The sequence below is a fragment of the Brachyistius frenatus genome, unplaced genomic scaffold, assembly GCF_029030835.1.
Source record: "Brachyistius frenatus isolate BFR_SWC_R1_liver_20210118 unplaced genomic scaffold, ASM2903083v1 Contig_43, whole genome shotgun sequence".
NCBI lineage: Eukaryota > Metazoa > Chordata > Actinopteri > Embiotocidae > Brachyistius > Brachyistius frenatus.
In genome coordinates, this window is record NW_027210642.1 from 3,193,898 (window position 1) to 3,211,156 (window position 17,259).

Genomic DNA, 17,259 nt, shown 5'->3' on the forward strand with positions numbered 1-17,259 from the left:
GTCTGTACAAAACTCCCGTATTAGTGTCAGGGTAGTTAATGTTGTGTTTGTTACTACTTCGGGTCTGCGTAGCGCTCAGTCTCGCATAGCCAGACCGCAGCGCTGCATGGTGGTTTGGCTCATCTGTCACTCTGGTATATCGACATCGTGGCTTGTTTGTATGTCTTTAAACCAATTGCGGTCATCCTGAGCCACAACTAACCCCAGGATGCAGTTACTGTGGTCTTGCTAAACACGTCAGGTCGTGAGGTGGACGTGAACAGGTGGCACATTTTCAACGGCTCAATCCCCGCAAAAAAAAAAAAAAAAAAAAAAAAAGAACCGAGCAGGCCCGTCTTTTTGCATGCTCTTCATCAAAAACCTGCCTTTTTCCTCATGTAGGTTTCCAGCTCAGAGGTTGTCGTTTACAAGATTTATAAAACGGTAAAACAACGGCGGTGAAGGAAAGGAAAATGCTGCCGATCGCAGGTTTATACCAAGAATCTCAGTCAGACTGTACTGTTCTTGAATAGTCATGAGAGTGGAACAAAAATGTTTTTTATTCAGCACTTAAGTGTTTTATTTGTTGTCCTGTTTCTACAATAAAACACATGAATGTTCGCTCTGTAGTGTACAATTTATTCCATGAAACTCCTTTTTTTTAAAGTATGATTTTTTTTTTTTTTGTCCAATCAAAACAGCAGTTGCAGGATTCAGTTTCATCGTCGGGAGTCTTTACATATTCAGCTTGGGGAGTCTTGAGCGAAGCACATCTGCCAGGGCTTCGTAAAGGCATGCAGGTGTGAGCAGAGAGGGGAGGGTCGAGAGGTTTGTTCGTTGGTAAGGGATAATTCACCGTGGTTTGTTCAGGGGAATCATTACAGGCCAAACTTGTGCTTCAAACAGATAGTTATTTGTTTAAACCTATAGACAGTTCATACAAAATAAATGATTTTGTAAAAAATAAACAAATCAATTTTGGTTTTACTGCGTATCGGAAACGCTTTCTGCATTTACGATGCGGCCATGAAAACAGAAACTTATTAACTTATTTAAATATAATATGACTTGACACGCGTCAAACTTTTTTTTTACAACAATAAGGTTTTCGAAAGGGAGACGGGCCTCCGCGCCGTCCAGAAATGAGGCACGGCGTATGAAAAATAAGAAACACCGGTGACACCTGGGCGATGAAACAAACAGAGTTGTTTTAATACTACTATGCTGCTCAGAGGTAGTTGTGAAGGTTTATGCTACATGTGTGCCAAACCTGTCTAAAGCAGTTATTTTGGCATTATCTGGAACAGGCCTTTTGTTTCCTGATATACGAGGTATGTGGAACATGTTTACACGTGCATGGGTGAAATGAAGTGGAGCAGTTTGGATCAGCAATTGTGTCTCATCTGACCTGTGGCAATTTCCTCATTAACATTAAAAATGAATTTTGGTAATAAGCTCCCAACCAATCAGACGATACACTGGAAAAAAAAACCAAAATATTCTCTGTACTATTTTTTTGGGGGGGGGGGGGGGGAGCAGGCTGCTGTAACAATCAGCAGAATTGTTCAGGCCATAAAATTAGCTTTTCTTTTATATAAATTGTAGTATTTCCAACTTGTTTATTCCATCCATGTTTGAGGTTTATTGAGACTTAAGAGGGGCACCTCTCGTTCACCCCCCCGTCAGTTGAAACACTGGTGGTGATTTAAACCGTACTTGTACGCGTAACATTTCCCGCAATCCACACAGCTGTACGGTTTCTCGCCAGTGTGCGTTCGAAGGTGTATGTTCAGCGAGCTTTTCTGGGAAAAGCTTTTGCCACAGTCGGGGCAGCTGTACGGCTTTTCCCCCGAGTGCACGCGCTGGTGCAGCTTCAGGTAGGTTTTCTGAGCGAACCGCTTCCCGCAGACCGAGCAGCTGAACGGTTTCTCGCCGGAGTGCCGCCGGATGTGGACTTTTAAACTGCTCAAATAGTTGAATATTTTCCCGCAGAATAAACACTGGAACTGTTTCGCTGGCCTCACCAGCTTTGGCTGAGCGGTGACTTCTTTGGTTGCGTTCATGTGGGTGCTGTTGGAGTAGCCCGAGTAGTCCGCGGCGGCTGAAAGAGGATTGGCGTTGTTGACCAGGGCGCTCATCGTCGCGTCCTCTATTAACTTGTCCATAATCGTTGGCTGCGTACGTTGTTGCATTTGACTGTCGGACGTCATGGGGAAGTTGTTTAACTCCCCCGGATGAAGCTGCAGCTCGTCCACAGTTCTCTGAAGCATGTTGTCCTCCTCAAACATCCCAACTGTCAAAGAGGAAGAAATCCAGTTAAAATGATAGAAACCACCAGGATTGTAACATTTCTTTTTCCTGTTCGTTTCTAATCCACACTTACGTTTTCTGTTATCGGCGAGCCTCATCTGCTGACCGATGGGATGATCGTCATATATCTCCTCCTTGACAAAGACGAGATCAGGTTCTCTCTCCATCATGTCGATTGCCTGCCACAAAGAGGAGGCAAAGATCCATAAACGCAGCTCGCCGTGTGACCGAATTGAGGGAGAAAAATGCATTATTTGCCCGCAACGTGCACGTTTTTACGAGGAATTAAACCCTCCGCAAGTCCTCAGTCCGGAGCCCAGCTTCTCAACCTCCAGGCCACGACTTGAGAAAGACCGGCACTGACCTGTGCTCCCATGCTCGTCATAGCAGGGGTCTCCAGTGGCTCTCTCCTGTCAGAGGGCAGCTTCTCATCTCTCCACAGGTCCATGCACCAGTCCTTCCCAAAAACCCCGTCTATGGCTGGAACAGGCTGGTGATGTTCTGGAGGGGGAAGCAGACGCACAATTGGGATTTAATACGGATTTTCACCAACATATTTACGTCAAGATTAAAAAAAATACAATAAAAAAAAAAATAAAAAACGAGCAACGTGAACCTCTAGAATTTAGAGGTGGCGGTCGTCTCCACTGAAGCTAACCCAACCCAGCTGTACCAGAAACAGATAGAGTAATGTAGGTCTGGATGACGCCCCTCTCCTCCCCCTCTCCTCCTCCTCCTCCTCCTCCCCCCATAGAGAAGTCTAGGAATGCGTCCCGGTTCCAGACCTGCTGGGTTCCGGCGGTTCACACCGCTGTTGACGTGTGCAGGGTAGGTCGGTGCCTCCCTCGCCGCTCTCAGCTGGACCTCCAGAGAGAAACACCGCTTCTTCAGAGCTTCGTTCTCCGTCTTGTGCAGGGAAATCTCGGCGTGAAGGACGGAAGAGCACTCATCAGCCAGGTTGCCTATTTCAACCAGAGCCGCCTTTGTTAGCTTGTCCAGGATGGCGGCTAACTGCGTCCGGAAACACGGGTTTGCGGCGTCACACATCATCTCGACAGGGGAAGCGCTGTATTTGGAAATGTTGGCAAAAGATTTCCTGCGTGGCGCCGTCGTCTCTGTGATCAAATCTCAAATTATGTGAAAGCGCTGTGCTGCAAGGGATTGTGGGAAATCGGTCCACCGCTCGCCTCACCAGTTTACGAGCTTCCGACGGGCACTTGAAGGCAACATAGCACGCCAGCTGAAACCTGATTTTAGTGCGAGAGAAAAGTGATTAAAAAAAAAAAAAAAAAAAAGTTCTATCAATTCATATCAATTAAAGAGATCACTATAAAGACTATTATTGTTGTATATAAATCAGTAAAGGCGTTTCTGTAGCAATATACGTTGTGGTCAACCCCTCCTGCACCGCGTAGCAGCCATACAATGGCCACAATACTTGTACAATTTACACACGCATATTATATTACAAAAACTTGTGTCTCTCTGATTTTATTGGGTTATGTTGCTCAGTCTATCCGCATGTTCATGTTCAGTGTAGAGACATGAATGTTTAGTGTCCCCCCCCAGTGGTCACAATAAAGAACTACACTGCAGTTCTATTGCCCAAACACAATAAATATCAGCATATTTTGGTATCATAATTCATATTAATAGGTACAAATCATTCACAGTGTCGTTTTTTTTTTCTAAATGCCTAAAATGGTGTGAACAATAATCTATAAAATAAGAAATGGATTGATTTGTTCAGTCTTCACAAAAAGTTCTGTTTCTCCATACTGTGATCTAATTGTGAATTTGTATACTGTAACGCGATTAAAATTTTGGATCATTTCATACATTTTCTTCATATTTGAGCGCTGGATATGAAGCAGAGGACACACACTCAAATCTGGAGCATAGATTTATTATTTTCCCGCAAAATATTTCCAAATCAAACAGCTGGAGAAGTTACCTCCAGTGGTGCTTTGTGCTTTAGGTGTTTCCATTTATGAATGTCCCACTGAACGTTGGCGCACTGGATTCACTTGCATATACGTTCAAAGTAGGATCAAGGTGCACTGCGAGGTGTTTTTTCAGATTACAGTTCTTTGTAAAACCTTTGCCACATTTGATACAAACGAAGGGCTTTTCTCCCGTGTGAGTGCGCTGATGCATATCGAGGGTGCATTTCTGAATGAAGCCCTTTCCACAGATCGGACAGCGATACGGCTTCTCTCCCGTGTGCGTGCGCTGGTGTGTGTACAGGTGCCCTTTTTGTGCGTATCGCTTTCCACACAGCGTGCATCTAAACGGTTTTTCTCCCGTGTGGCTTCTCTGGTGTATTTCAAGCTGACTGAAGCATCTGAAGCTCTTGCCGCATTGCAAGCAGCCGAACCTCTTGGCAGTCGAGTTCCTCAAGTTGTGAAGCTTCATATTCCTGACAACGCTTAGGCTTTGGGAGACCACATTATGAGCCAAGCTTTTTCCAGCCTCTAGGTTTGTGTGTGCAGGCGTAACCTGTGGATTCCAGTGTGTCTCCCTCCTCTGTGGTGCAGCGAGAGTCGACTGGATGTTCGCGGCCACAAAGCTATCAGTGAACAGAGGCGGCTGGTGTTCTGCGGTGGGTTCGGGATGCTGCATCGCGTCTGTACTCTTCTGGATGTCTGTGACTGCTTCCCTTCCTGTAGATAGAAGATGGACGTGCTAAAATTCTGAAAATATTTAGCTTAGGCTATACTTCTCTCTTCAAAAGCACTTTTGAGATATTTGCTGGGACATTTGCAGACACCTTCTCAAGGAAGGTTGTGGAACTGGCAGTAATGCAAAAGGTCGCAGCGAACAGCTTGCTTGTTGCCTATAGGGCACCTAACTGATCAGGACCGACTGTAAAAGCGTGTTGCTGAAGTTTCCATCCCGTAAGAAACCATTTCCAGAGCACATATTATGATGAGCATAAGGTGCCTGCGATGCAGCAATTCAACAAAAAATAAAATTACTTCAGGTGAATTCAATGATACAAAAAGGCACTTTCCCAGTTCAAAATTTGCACACGCATTACCGTGCATCAAAACGTATTAACCATGAGCAATACTCACTGGTTTTGCTCGTCTTATCATGTTCAGTGTTTTCAATGTCCATCTCTAACCGCTCTTCTTTTACCACTATCAGTTCAGGCTGCTCTTTCGGTAGGTTTGACAGCTGATGAGAAAAGGGGGGAAAAGTGTAAACATTGCAAACGCCTCTTTACAAACGCAGGACACAGTACATACAACACAAGGACATTTGTAATAATAGTTCTGCGTAATCAGTGTAGACTTACTTCTGTTGCGGCATGCGATTCGCTTAAATGCAAACTGCTCATCTCAGGGGAGGAACTTTCCCATGGGCTTTCACTAGCGCGCAACGATCAAACACACCAGCAAAGGTCATTATGAGGATGAAAACCCTGCATCCTACACGGTCTCCTGCACAGAAACGTACGGGAATCAACAAGCACAGCCTACCTTTTTATGACAGGTCTTGTGCTGTCAGACTCCAACGCTGCGTTTTCTGAAGGGTCCCTAACCACGGAGCATGCCGCCGCCGCCGCCGCTGCTACCGCCGCCGCCGCCGCCTCGTGCCTGCCTCCCTGCGCGATATAAAGCAGTTTCTCCATCAGCTGCAGTTTCTCTGTGAGCGAGGCGATTTCGTTGCGCCCCCGTGTTATCTCTATTTTCAGCATCTTCGACTCGATTTCGACCAGTTTGCTTATTTCCATTACAGCTGTTTTGGACAGCGCGTCCATGATGGAGACGAGCTGCGCCTGGAAAGAGAAGACTGTCGACATGTTTCGGGTTTTCTGCGACACGCCGGAGGCAGGCACGCAGACGAGCTGTGGCGGCGAGTACGCTTTTACGGTCACTGTTGAATACCGAACTTGTAATGTGGTGCGCTGGAGGAGCTGCGTTCCACCTAAAAGCCTAAAAGATCAATCAAAAACTCAGGTGGTTGACACGGATACAGTATTTCCACCTGGTGGCTCGGAGGAAGCACCGCAATCACACGCAAAACTACAATTAGTTGTAATATTAACAAGTATTTCTCTGTTCACATCAGCAGCAATCTATTATGTTTAAAAAAAAACAATTAAATCCCAATATTCCCCGTGTTATGAGTATTGCCCCCTTTTTACTTCGATAAGATAACTTTTGATTTCGCTGGTGCTACTTTGATGGGAACTACACTGACCAGATTGCAGTGCGTCTGGGACAGACACGTGTGATTGGTCGGTGGAAACTCGTTTCAGGAAGTCCGTCCGTCTGCGGCTTATATTTGCCGACTGAAAATCCTCATGTCCATCTGCTATTGAGATTCCCACGAACAGGTTTGAAAACTTTGTTATTTGGAAAAGTGTTGCGTAAAAGATTGCGTGTCTGGTTGGCTTTAAGAGGTCCATAAATAAGCGGCATTTCTTCCTCATATTTCTGATAGTCGCTGATGCATTAATCCCGTTGTGGTTACTAGTGTGGTGTCCAGTCCTCATTTTGAACAGTCCCAGTCTTAATTACAAAGATAATCCTGTTAAAGGTTTGACGCAATACCTCGAAAGAGGGTCTTTATCATCAGTAACGCAATAGATTTGAATAGTTATTAGATGACTTAAAGGGAATATTTGCAGACACATCATGATGACTTGCAAAATTGTTTGGCAATTGATTTCCTCATGCGTGTTTCTTCATTATTCTCTTCTGCCTCGTCAGCCCTCCTCACACAGCGCTCTCATGGCTGGAAGAAGAGTCGTGGTCTTCCCCTCTTCAGCGGAGCTCGGACCGGCCCTGGCCCATCTGGTGACGTCCCGGGCCGAGAAGGCCGTGGCCTCTGGTGGCAGGTTCACCCTGGGCCTCTCTGGAGGAAGCCTCGTGGGCATGCTCAGTAAAGAGCTGCTCGACCTGCCACGGCTGGACTGCAGCAAGTGGGTGGTTGGTTTCTGCGACGAGCGACTGGTTCCATCCGATGACCCAGAGAGCACCTACGGGCTGTACAAGGTATCTGTGCGGCAGTGTTTCTTCGCGTGCCTTGTGCTAACACTGATTTATGTCATTTTATTACACCGTAAACAAGATGTCATTTCCTAATTTGACAGACTCAGTTGTTCTCCAAAGTCAACATCCCTGACAGCGGGATCCTAACCATCGACTCCTCGCTGCCGGTGAACAACTGTGCTGAGGATTATACCCGCAAACTGAAAGAGGTGCAGATCGACCTTTGAATTTTTACAGTATTGAAAGCAGGTGATACTAAAAGTATGAGATGATCTTGTGGTCCTCAGTGCATGCAGTGCTGGTCTCCAGCATCTCCTTAATATATGTGTTGTGTACGTGTGGAACAAAATAGCAAATACATTGTGAGTGTAAGTGTTGTCACGATGCAGAACCAAAAAAAAGTGTGAGGGGGGGGCAAATGTTGAAAATGTTCTGACTTTAAATTGTCTGATAATACTTTTGGGGTCTGCAATAGGGTCAAATATTTTGCTCATTTTTATCGCAAAACAAAGCTCAAATGATGATGATATGCTTTATGAAGTATGCACAAGCCAACGTCCTCTCATCTCTCGTGGTTTAATTGGACACACCACCAATCTCAGCGGGATACTAGTATATCTATTACGTCTGTATGTGTTTTATGTGGTGTTTTTGTCTGTAATAAAGTTCTGAATTGAATTAAATATTGGATCGGTTACTCTCAGGTCTTCCCGGATGACGACTTCCCGGTGTTTGACGTGTTACTGCTCGGCATGGGGCCCGATGGACACACCTGTTCCCTCTTCCCAGACCACCCTCTTCTGGAGGTGAGTGCCGCACTTCAGGGAAAATCTGTCTCTTCCACAAGCGAATCTCTCGGATTCTTTGGAGAAAGAATGAGTGGAGACGGAATTGTGGCTTTGTTGGGGAACAGATGTTTCGTATTTCATTGAAAAGCTCATGACTTTTATATGTCGCAGCATTGTGTATCATTATGACCCTAAAAACATAATTTCATGCTGGGATGTTAAACCATGTTCAACAGCGTTACTGTTTTAGGCACGACTATAAGTTTGTCGCTCAACACTGAATTACAGGGTGCTGTGGATTCTGCAAATGTTTCTGCGAATCACCTCTCAGTTCTAGAAATAAGGACTCTTTCTGAAGAGCGCATTGAAGCACTTTGTTTAATTTATTTCTGACAGGGCTATTATTTAAGGCGGCGTGTTTGGGTCTACTCTTGGATGAGATTTCCTCTTTTGCTGGTCTAAAAGAACAGTCTGCTTTTCGTATGTTTTCCAAGTCACTCCCTTGACTGTATGGATCATTGATGGTTTTTAATTTTGGCAAAACCTAAAAAAAAAAAATTTGGATCTTTACCGGCATCTCTTTTCACATATGTGTGTGATAATCAGCCTCATGTTACAGTACATACTTGAGCGTTAATTTCAAAGTGTAGTCTTTGGTTATGGTTCTCACGTTGACACTTTTTAGTGATATGACAGATGATTGGGTTTGGGTGTACCCCATATTTAGGAAACCAAGAAGATCGTGGCTCCTATCAGCGACTCTCCCAAACCACCGCCACAGCGCGTAACCATGACCTTTCCAGTGGTGAACTCTGCACGCTGTGTGGCTTTTGTGTCAACGGGAGGTAGCAAAGCACCCGTTTTGAAGGTAACGTTTACTTTTATCCAAAGTGCACATTTCAAATTCAAATATGATAACTCTGCTATTTCCTCCACACAATAAATCAGCTTAAAGTGGGTTCACATGCAAAACCAATTAAATAAACAAGCTTTGGTGGGTTCAGTCACATGATTTAGTAGTTGCCAAATGGGGTGGGACCAGTAGAAACCGAAGATGTGAAGAAGAAAAAGTATTAATGGAAACACAGATTTACGCTTTGATTCAGTTCCAGATGACTGAAAACAATCAAATAATTCATGAATCGGTGCTTTTATGACCTACTGGCCCAGCAGGAACAGATTATATTACCGAGTTATGTAACAGTGCTGTTGTACTCTAATACAGTTACCTTTTTTTTTTTTTTTTTTTTTTTGTGCAGGAGGTGCTGGAGGGTAGAGAGGGTCCAGCGTTTCCAGCGGCCCGTGTTGTCCCAACCACAGGAGAGCTGTTCTGGCTTGTTGATGACCCTGCAGCTGCCTCCTTAACTATCCAGGTAGAGAGGGCAGGCTCAGGGGCCAAACTGTAGGGCTGTCTGCCTCGTAAAGGCAGGAGGGCAACACTGTTTAAACCTGAATGGAGAGGCTGCAACTGGAACATAGTGCAGCACATTCCTACTTTAGATGAGATACTGCAGAGAGTTAGGATACTGAGATGAACAAAAAAAAAAAAAAAAAAAAAGATAAGGGCACTTTTGTAATGCAGCACTTATTGTGTATTTGATTGTGTGTGTGTGTGTGGTCTGGAAGGGGTTTCAATTTATTCAAGTGTGGTTTAAAGTTAACTTCCACTCAAATTGTGTTTTGCTTTCTGTCCACTGTGTAGAATAATGTTTGACACCAGAAGCTATTCACAATACAGTTGTGGAACAAACACAAGTGTCCCGTGGCAACGAGAAAGTTACACACTGAGAATCAGCTTTTCTACGAAGTGGGAGACATTTTGATGGAAAAATCATCAGACAAATTATTGAAAGCGTAAATATGACGTAAGACCCGGCTGAATGGGACCTTTTTAAATATGAAGTATTTTGGCTGTGAAGTGTAGGAAATTCATAAAAGATTCAGTTTCACCAAACGGATAATTAACCCAAGTTACTATGTCAATATGTCTGGTTGCCTTCGCATCCTTTTGTAAAAGTCACACACCTCACACGCTGAAAATACGCTTTCGTTTGGATCTTTTTGTTGCTCATTGACCAGCCAAAACACTTACTTTTATTAGCAATAAAAAAAAATTATTATTATTTTTTTTTAAATAAAGTAAATTGAGCATTTGCCTCTTGTGTTTACTGTGCAGTCGAACCTCGTAGTCCATCCCCTTTAAGACGGAAGCACGCCCCACCCCTTTAAAGCTCAGCCCCGCACTGCTGTCACATCAGGAGCGGCTCCGCACGGACTTTCTTGATCTGTAATGAAGTAAAGAAACAACTTTTCTGCAGCTCCTCACGAGCCACAACCGTCACCCACCTGTGCATTACTTTATAATCCACAATCGGTACATCGCAATGCCCGGGCCCGCCGTCCTGCCCGCCGCTCTGCTCCTCTTCCTCCTGTCCTGCTGCAGTCCTGCTCGGGGATATTTTGCGGAGGAGCGCTGGAGCCCCGAGTCCCCGCTCCTCGCTCCCCGGGTCCTCCTCGCCCTCATTTGCCGAAACTCCGAGCACTCTTTGCCGTATTTCCTGGGCACCATCGAGCGCCTCAACTATCCCAAGGACCGCATGGCTCTCTGGTAAGTTGTTTCTCAGAAATGTCAGATTTCTGCGAGAGCTGTTTAGCAGCTAATAACTAACTTCCCGTCGCTAAAGCCGAAGCTTTTTTTTTTTTTTTTTTTTTTTTTTTTTATCTTATGAATAATAGCTGTATGCATACCTTGCTGATTTTAGGGGAAGAGGGGGGGGGGGGGAAGGAAAGAAAAAAAAAAAGGGGGCTGGACCCGCAGAGACTGACGGGGCAGCAAGATGGCTTTGGAAACAAAGCCAAGTTAATGTTGCTCAGAGAAATAACCCACAAATCTCAACAAGCAGGATCCCAACGCCGAGTTCAGACTACGGATATAACGGCAACTTTAAGGAGCCACCATTTTTGGACAGGGGTGATCCCATCTGGCCGCGGAGCTCATCAGAGTAGCGGTGCACTGCATCGATCTGCATACGTGGAGGGGAGGGGACTGATTTGGCCATAAAGGGGAGCTCTGTGATTTTGAACACGCAAATGAAACTGTTGAGTTTGTGCTGTGTGTAATGCACACATGTAGCTTTAAGGCAGACTTCATCTCCCACAGTCCGTGTCTTCTCTTCCTCTTAACTACGTTGATTGATGCATGTTACATAGCCTACATTTAACGGGCCAAAGATGTCACTCTGGAAAAGCTTTAGCCCTCATTTGTGAAGTTTTGATGGCATTTTTATGTGTGGAAAAACAACACTAATTACCTCTTCGGGACATTTTCCTTAATTTATGTTCATCTGTAATTAAGAAAAACAGGAGGGGACAGTTTGCCTATCTTCCTTTTTAAGGACAGATCAACTCTCTAAATGTGAAGTGATGATGGAAACTAAAACCTCGCTGTGCATACTCATGGTTCACTAAACATGTGTTTCTGTAGGTAATTTTCCCGACCTAACAATTTTGAATCCTCTCTGTCAATCAAACTGAATTTCTTGGCATATCATCTCGTAATTGTGCAAATTTATGTTATAGACAATTTAAACATCCATCTGTCAAGCCCAGGCAGAAGCCGAAGGAAGTGAAAGGGGTGGCGCTTCTCGCGTAATAACTAAACAACATGCTCCAACAGCCCACCCGCAATTGTACCCTGAGCTCAGAGCAGTTTGCCTGACTTGCCTGAGGGCCTCAGAGATGTGTGCCTTTCACTCACTGACCCGATGAACAAGTTTCACTTCAAGAGCGAATCTGTTACCATTCATCTTTTTTTTTTTTTTTGTTGCTTTTTTTTTTGTTTGGTGGTATTAAAGCTCTTCTTGTAAAATTGTTTGCGGTAATGGCCGTTTGGTTTGACATGCTGTGTAAGCACATTGAGTCACACCTGGAAAAATGCAAACAGCCGTGATGTTGTAAACACTACATGTTGTACGCGTTTTGCTGGAGCCTTTTTGCAGCTGTCTGTAAGCAAAGCCACAGCCTCAGAATCACAACTGGCCAAACACTCATTTAAAACTTTGGTGTCTGCAATTTGGCCTCCGTCTCTGCTGCAACAGAGAGAAGTAACGCGCAGCTGGTAGTTGTATGTTTAGAGTACGAGCACTACATAGAAACCGTGCTTTGAATAAATATTAGTTTTATCTGAACATGAACAGGAGAGCTTGGTGTATTTCAAAGCTTGAGGACCCTGAAGGATGGACGGCAGGAATGAAAGGGAAGAAATGGTTTAGCGAGGGGCCGCAGTGTTCTCGCAGATCCATGCGAAATCTTTCGAGAGAACCCCTCCTGGCCGTCGTCCACATGAGTAAAATACAAACCCAGCTGGCCATAGTGCAGTTTTGAAGCCAAGACGGTTGGCCCACACAAAGAAATGAACTGGCTGAGAAAGCGTGGATGTTGGGTTGTAGCTTGATTTCTTACTTCCTTGACGGGAAGATTCGGGCAGATAGAATTACATGTGGCTTGATTTCAATTTGCAGAATCAGATCAAACATGCAGGCAGTCGAACTTCACTAACATTTAGTTTGCCTCACAAATGATTTCAGCCAGTTTAAATCATGTCCTTACGTTCTAGTCTATTGCGGGCAAAGATTTCACTTCTGTCATGTTGCGCTGTTGTGATTTACATTTCTTTTGTGCAACAGTCCTTCGAGATACTACCCCAAAATGATATCGGCTTCATGTTCTATGTTGTTTTTTGGTTTTTTTTCATGTTGGTATCGTTAACACTCGTGTTAGTTCCCACAGCTGCAGACAACGAGTTTACAAAAAGTGAACACAGGACCATTGTTATTTGATTCATGGTTTTGTCTTTCAACTCTCGTCTTAGCTTGAACCCGGGCCGTTGTGCTACATTCAACTATTGTTCCGTTTCCTTAGCCTCCTGCGTTGGTCATGTTCAATCTCCCTGATGTTGAAACAGTTTATTCCAATCATTTACATTTGTTATATATCAACAGGGTAGCAACTGATCATAATGAGGACAACACCACAGCCGTTCTGCGGGACTGGCTTGTAAAGTTACAGAGCCATTACCATTATGTGGAGTGGAGGCCAAAGGAGGAACCCAGGTTGGTTACTTACTGAAGTTGGAGGTGCTGGGTTTTTTTTGGGGTTTTTTTATGCTCGGAGGGCTCCCACGGTGCATAAAATGAGTCCGATTAAAATCAAAATGTCTTTTGCAGACGTTACGAGCACGAGGACGGTCCGAAGCAGTGGACAGATCTCCGTTATGAACATGTAATGAAGCTTCGGCAAGTCGCTCTGGAGTCCGCTCGGGAGATGTGGGCAGACTACTTTATGGTGGGTCAGCAAAACTACTCTTTACACTCACAAAAGAAAATGTTTCCATTTTAAGCATTGAGCCATTGCTTTCACCCATACTATTATATCATTCAATTATAGCAGCAGAAGGACAAGTGCAGAATCAAGTCCAAAGCAACAGCACAGTTGTTATTTAATAGGAGCTCTGGGGGTCGAACGTTGACCCAGTTATACTTTGACTCTTATGGTTAAAGTTTATCTTCCAGTCCATTTCTTGAACCTTAAATTCAGCACTGAACACATTTCTATTTGTATTCCTCAGCCCAACCCACATTGCCTCGTTTCAGTGGGGTATAATTTTGAAGTGCTGTACGTTCAGTGCTACACTATTGTTATGCTCTGAGCTTTTTCTTGTCAGCTTGAAAACAAAATTGAAATAAAAAGTCTCTGTTTTTTTTTGTTTTTTTTTTACGTGTCCATTACCACTAAGTTCCAGTGCACCCATTTCACCTTCATGACTTGTTCAGCGTTTCTTGTGTCGGATGCCTAGCTTCACGGTGCGCCGCACATAAATTTCTCCTCACGAACGTATTTTACGGTTTTTCTTCTCTGCTTTGTGTAGCTGGTGGACTGCGATAACCTCCTCACCAACCCCAACGTGCTGTGGAAGCTCATGAAAGAGAATAAGACGATTATCGCTCCGATGCTCGAATCCCGCGCGGCCTATTCAAACTTCTGGTGTGGAATGACCTCCCAGGTGATGTTATGATAATTAAGTGTACCTGCTTGTGTGTTTGGTGTTTGCAAAAAGGGCAAATTTGATCGAATGCTCTCTGAACTCCACCCTCCGTCCTCAGGGTTACTATAAGCGGACCCCTGCCTACATACCCATGAGGAAGCAGGTGCGGAAGGGCTGTTTTGCCGTTCCCATGGTCCACTCCACGTTCCTGATAGACCTCAGGAAGGAGGCTTCCAGGCAGCTGGCCTTTCACCCTCCACACCCGCAATACAGCTGGGCTTTTGATGACATCATTGTGTTTGCATTCTCTGCTCGGATGGCAGGTATTTTACAATTTAGTGCTTCGATTTTAAATCTACATTACACATTTGGCTGTGAGCGCTTTTACATAAATAGTGCATCACCTGATTAACCTTTCTGTCTCTTGCTCTCTCCAGATGTTCAAATGTTTGTATGTAACAAGGAGACCTATGGTTACTTCCCTGTGCCACTGCGCTCCCACAATACTTTGCAAGATGAAGCTGACAGCTTCTTGCACTCCGTGTTGGAAGTTAATGGTGAGCAGCTTGCATTCAGACTGAATGGCTTTACTTGTGCAACCAACTTCCTTTTTTCCACTGGCTTTAAGTCCGTATTCTACTTTCCACTGCTTCATCTAATAAACTTTCAGCATGGGTTTCTACGTATCATTCAAAGCATTTCTGCATCCATCTTCCCTGTGACTATGTAGTGCGAAATTCCCCAGTGATGCCTTCCAAACACATACGTGTTCCTAGAAAACAACCTGACAAACTGGGCTTTGATGAGGTGAGTAAGGAGTGAGGTGAAGATGGAATCTGCAAAAATGGCCCTCTATCTATTTCTGTGCTTAACGCCTCCCCCTGCTGTTAAAAACCTGCAATTACATGGACGGGCTCTGCTGCTGCATCCTGTGTAGGTGTTTATGATAAACCTGCAGAGGCGGACCGACCGACGAGATCGAATGCTGAAGACGCTGTACGAGCAGGAGATTGCTTGTAAGGTCATTCCAGCTGTCGATGGAAAGTAAGTTCATTCTGTCTAATGAATACGTTTCCCTTATGTGGTAAACCGAACTGCCTGCGCTCTCCGATCAACAAAGTGTCACTGTTTTCTTCTTTCTTTACTTCAGAGCGATGAATATCAGTGAGATTCATACTATGGGCATCCACATGCTCCCTGGATACAGCGACCCTTATCACGGTCGACCACTGACAAAGGGAGAGCTGGGCTGCTTTCTTTCCCACTACAAAATCTGGAAAGAGGTAAAGCCCAGAAGACACGAATTTGAACATCTGTGAACCAGACATATGGATGACTTATTAATAAATCTATACCTGGCCTTAGGTTGTTGAGCGACGCTTGCACACCTCTCTGGTGATTGAAGACGACCTGCGCTTCGAGATCTTCTTCAAACGTCGCTTGATGAACTTGATGAGCGAGGTGGAACAAGAAGGACTGGACTGGGATCTAATGTGAGCTTTTACTTCCTTTACATTCTTCAATTTTCCTCTTTTTTTTTCTCCTACATTTTGCAGTCTTCTCTCACCACTCCTATCTGTTCTTTTCTTCCAGTTATATCGGTCGGAAGAGAATGCAAGTGGATCACCCGGAGAAAGCAGTGCCAAATATACACAACATAGTGGAAGCAGATTATTCATATTGGACATTAGGCTATATGATATCATTACAGGGTGCTGAGAAGCTTTTGAAAGCAGAACCACTGAAGAGGATTTTGCCAGTGGATGAGTTTCTTCCCATCATGTACAACAAACATCCTGTGTAGGTGTTTATCTCGTGCAAGTACACACACAGAACATGTACACTTTTGCTCTGGAGTTTTATTAACCTTGTCTTCTCCTCCTCAGGTCTGACTACATGGAACAGTTTGAAACCAGGGACCTGAAGGCATTTTCCGCAGAGCCTCTCCTCGTGTATCCGACACACTATACAGGCGACTCTGGCTACATCAGCGACACTGAGACCTCCACTGTGTGGGACAATGACAAGGTCCGGACAGACTGGGACAGGGCACGCTCAGGAAAAACTCGGGAGCAGGCCGAGATCAGCAGCGAGGCCAAGAACTCGGATGTGCTCCAGTCCCCTTTAGACAGTACGGCACGGGACGAGCTATGAGAGGAACTGAGCTAGAGCCTTGGCGGTGCATAAGTCAAAAACCTTCTTTTTGTTTTTTTTAATTCATGTTTCATTCTTGATCTTTTTGATTTTGCATCAGAGCAGGGATGTGACATCAAAGTTGATAGAAAGATTTAATTTATCAGATGAGACAAGTTGAAAAAGGGATCATACGCATCTTAGGTTTTCTGTCACGTTGTCAGTTTGTCGGTTTTACTTGATAAAGGCACTAGACTTGCCATTTGGAGTGGCATTTGCAGTACCCAACTTCTGTCTGTCATACAGAGACAAGCATATGTTTTAGTAAGGAATGAAACTGGACTGTGTCGTTTCACTTGTCCTAATCTGACATCACACTGTGAAATGCTTTAAATCCTTAAGACTCCTAATTAATTATGCTACAACTTCACTCTATATTATGGAGCAAAATCAAGACTCAGCACAGCAATTCATTGCAAGTCAACTTGTTTTTGTTCACTGAGGACTTTCACTTTGAGCTTTAGTATTTTCTTTTCAACTTTATACTAGTGTGTTTTCAATAATCATTAGCCAGACTTATCAAAGCAACAAAACACATAAACAACAGTTGCTGTTAAATCAGAATCATGGATTTGCAGAAATACGACTATACTACCAGTGCAATTTGTCACCCCCCCGCATGTCCAATGTGGCGGGCTTTTTTTAAAGGTACCTACCTAAGATTAGCTGTAAAGTCTGGTCGTGCTTCTCAGCTTATTTATTCTGTCATGGTTTCCCCTCACATGGCTGGACCTCTGAAGAAGTGAATTTCTGGAGAGCATTGATGGGAACCATTCACCGTCTGATTGTGCACAAACATGTTAGTGGTGCATCGTGCCAACAAAGAATAAAGTGTTTTATTTTTAAAAGACTGAAGTTGTGATTACTATGATACTATGTATGTTATTATGTTGGAGTAACCAATTTTCTCTGTTAATGCGGATCGTGCGAATATGGCAGCTGA

At 44.3% G+C, this 17,259-nt stretch overlaps 3 protein-coding genes across 7 annotated transcripts; 2 read left to right on the plus strand and 1 right to left on the minus strand.

The window, feature by feature from the left end:
• Positions 1-593: 593 nt before the first annotated feature.
• Positions 594-5,860, minus strand: LOC138623457 (zinc finger protein-like). Of its 3 annotated transcripts, none has more exons than XM_069703008.1 (5): positions 5,775-5,860; positions 5,367-5,469; positions 2,654-2,790; positions 2,363-2,468; positions 594-2,272 (listed from the first exon to the last, which is right to left on the minus strand). In XM_069703008.1, the coding sequence occupies exons 2-5, from the start codon at positions 5,407-5,409 to the stop codon at positions 1,662-1,664; spliced, it is 897 nt and encodes a 298-aa protein (XP_069559109.1). In that variant the 5' UTR covers positions 5,410-5,469; positions 5,775-5,860; the 3' UTR covers positions 594-1,661. The 3 variants fall into 3 exon arrangements, with proteins under 3 accessions (XP_069559109.1, XP_069559106.1, XP_069559105.1); XM_069703005.1 differs by lacking the exon at positions 5,775-5,860 and adding an exon at positions 5,591-5,764; XM_069703004.1 differs by lacking the exons at positions 5,367-5,469; positions 5,775-5,860 and adding an exon at positions 3,075-4,267.
• On the plus strand, positions 5,758-10,207 carry pgls (6-phosphogluconolactonase). 3 transcript variants are annotated; one of them, XM_069703009.1, is made up of 7 exons: positions 5,758-5,942; positions 6,034-6,154; positions 7,011-7,295; positions 7,394-7,501; positions 7,997-8,098; positions 8,808-8,948; positions 9,340-10,207. In XM_069703009.1, exons 1-7 carry the CDS (start codon positions 5,845-5,847, stop codon positions 9,484-9,486), a joined length of 1,002 nt encoding a protein of 333 aa, XP_069559110.1. In that variant the 5' UTR covers positions 5,758-5,844; the 3' UTR covers positions 9,487-10,207. The 3 variants fall into 3 exon arrangements, with proteins under 3 accessions (XP_069559110.1, XP_069559111.1, XP_069559112.1); XM_069703010.1 differs by lacking the exon at positions 5,758-5,942 and having other exon boundaries at positions 6,041-6,634; XM_069703011.1 differs by lacking the exon at positions 5,758-5,942 and having other exon boundaries at positions 6,042-6,150.
• Positions 10,208-10,252: 45 nt separating this feature from the next.
• Positions 10,253-17,158, plus strand: colgalt1a (collagen beta(1-O)galactosyltransferase 1a). Its single transcript, XM_069703001.1, has 12 exons — positions 10,253-10,688; positions 13,081-13,191; positions 13,306-13,423; positions 14,007-14,141; positions 14,242-14,446; positions 14,561-14,680; positions 14,854-14,930; positions 15,061-15,167; positions 15,274-15,406; positions 15,489-15,616; positions 15,717-15,923; positions 16,010-17,158. The coding sequence occupies exons 1-12, from the start codon at positions 10,465-10,467 to the stop codon at positions 16,275-16,277; spliced, it is 1,833 nt and encodes a 610-aa protein (XP_069559102.1). The 5' UTR covers positions 10,253-10,464; the 3' UTR covers positions 16,278-17,158.
• The last annotated feature ends 101 nt before the right edge of the window (positions 17,159-17,259 follow it).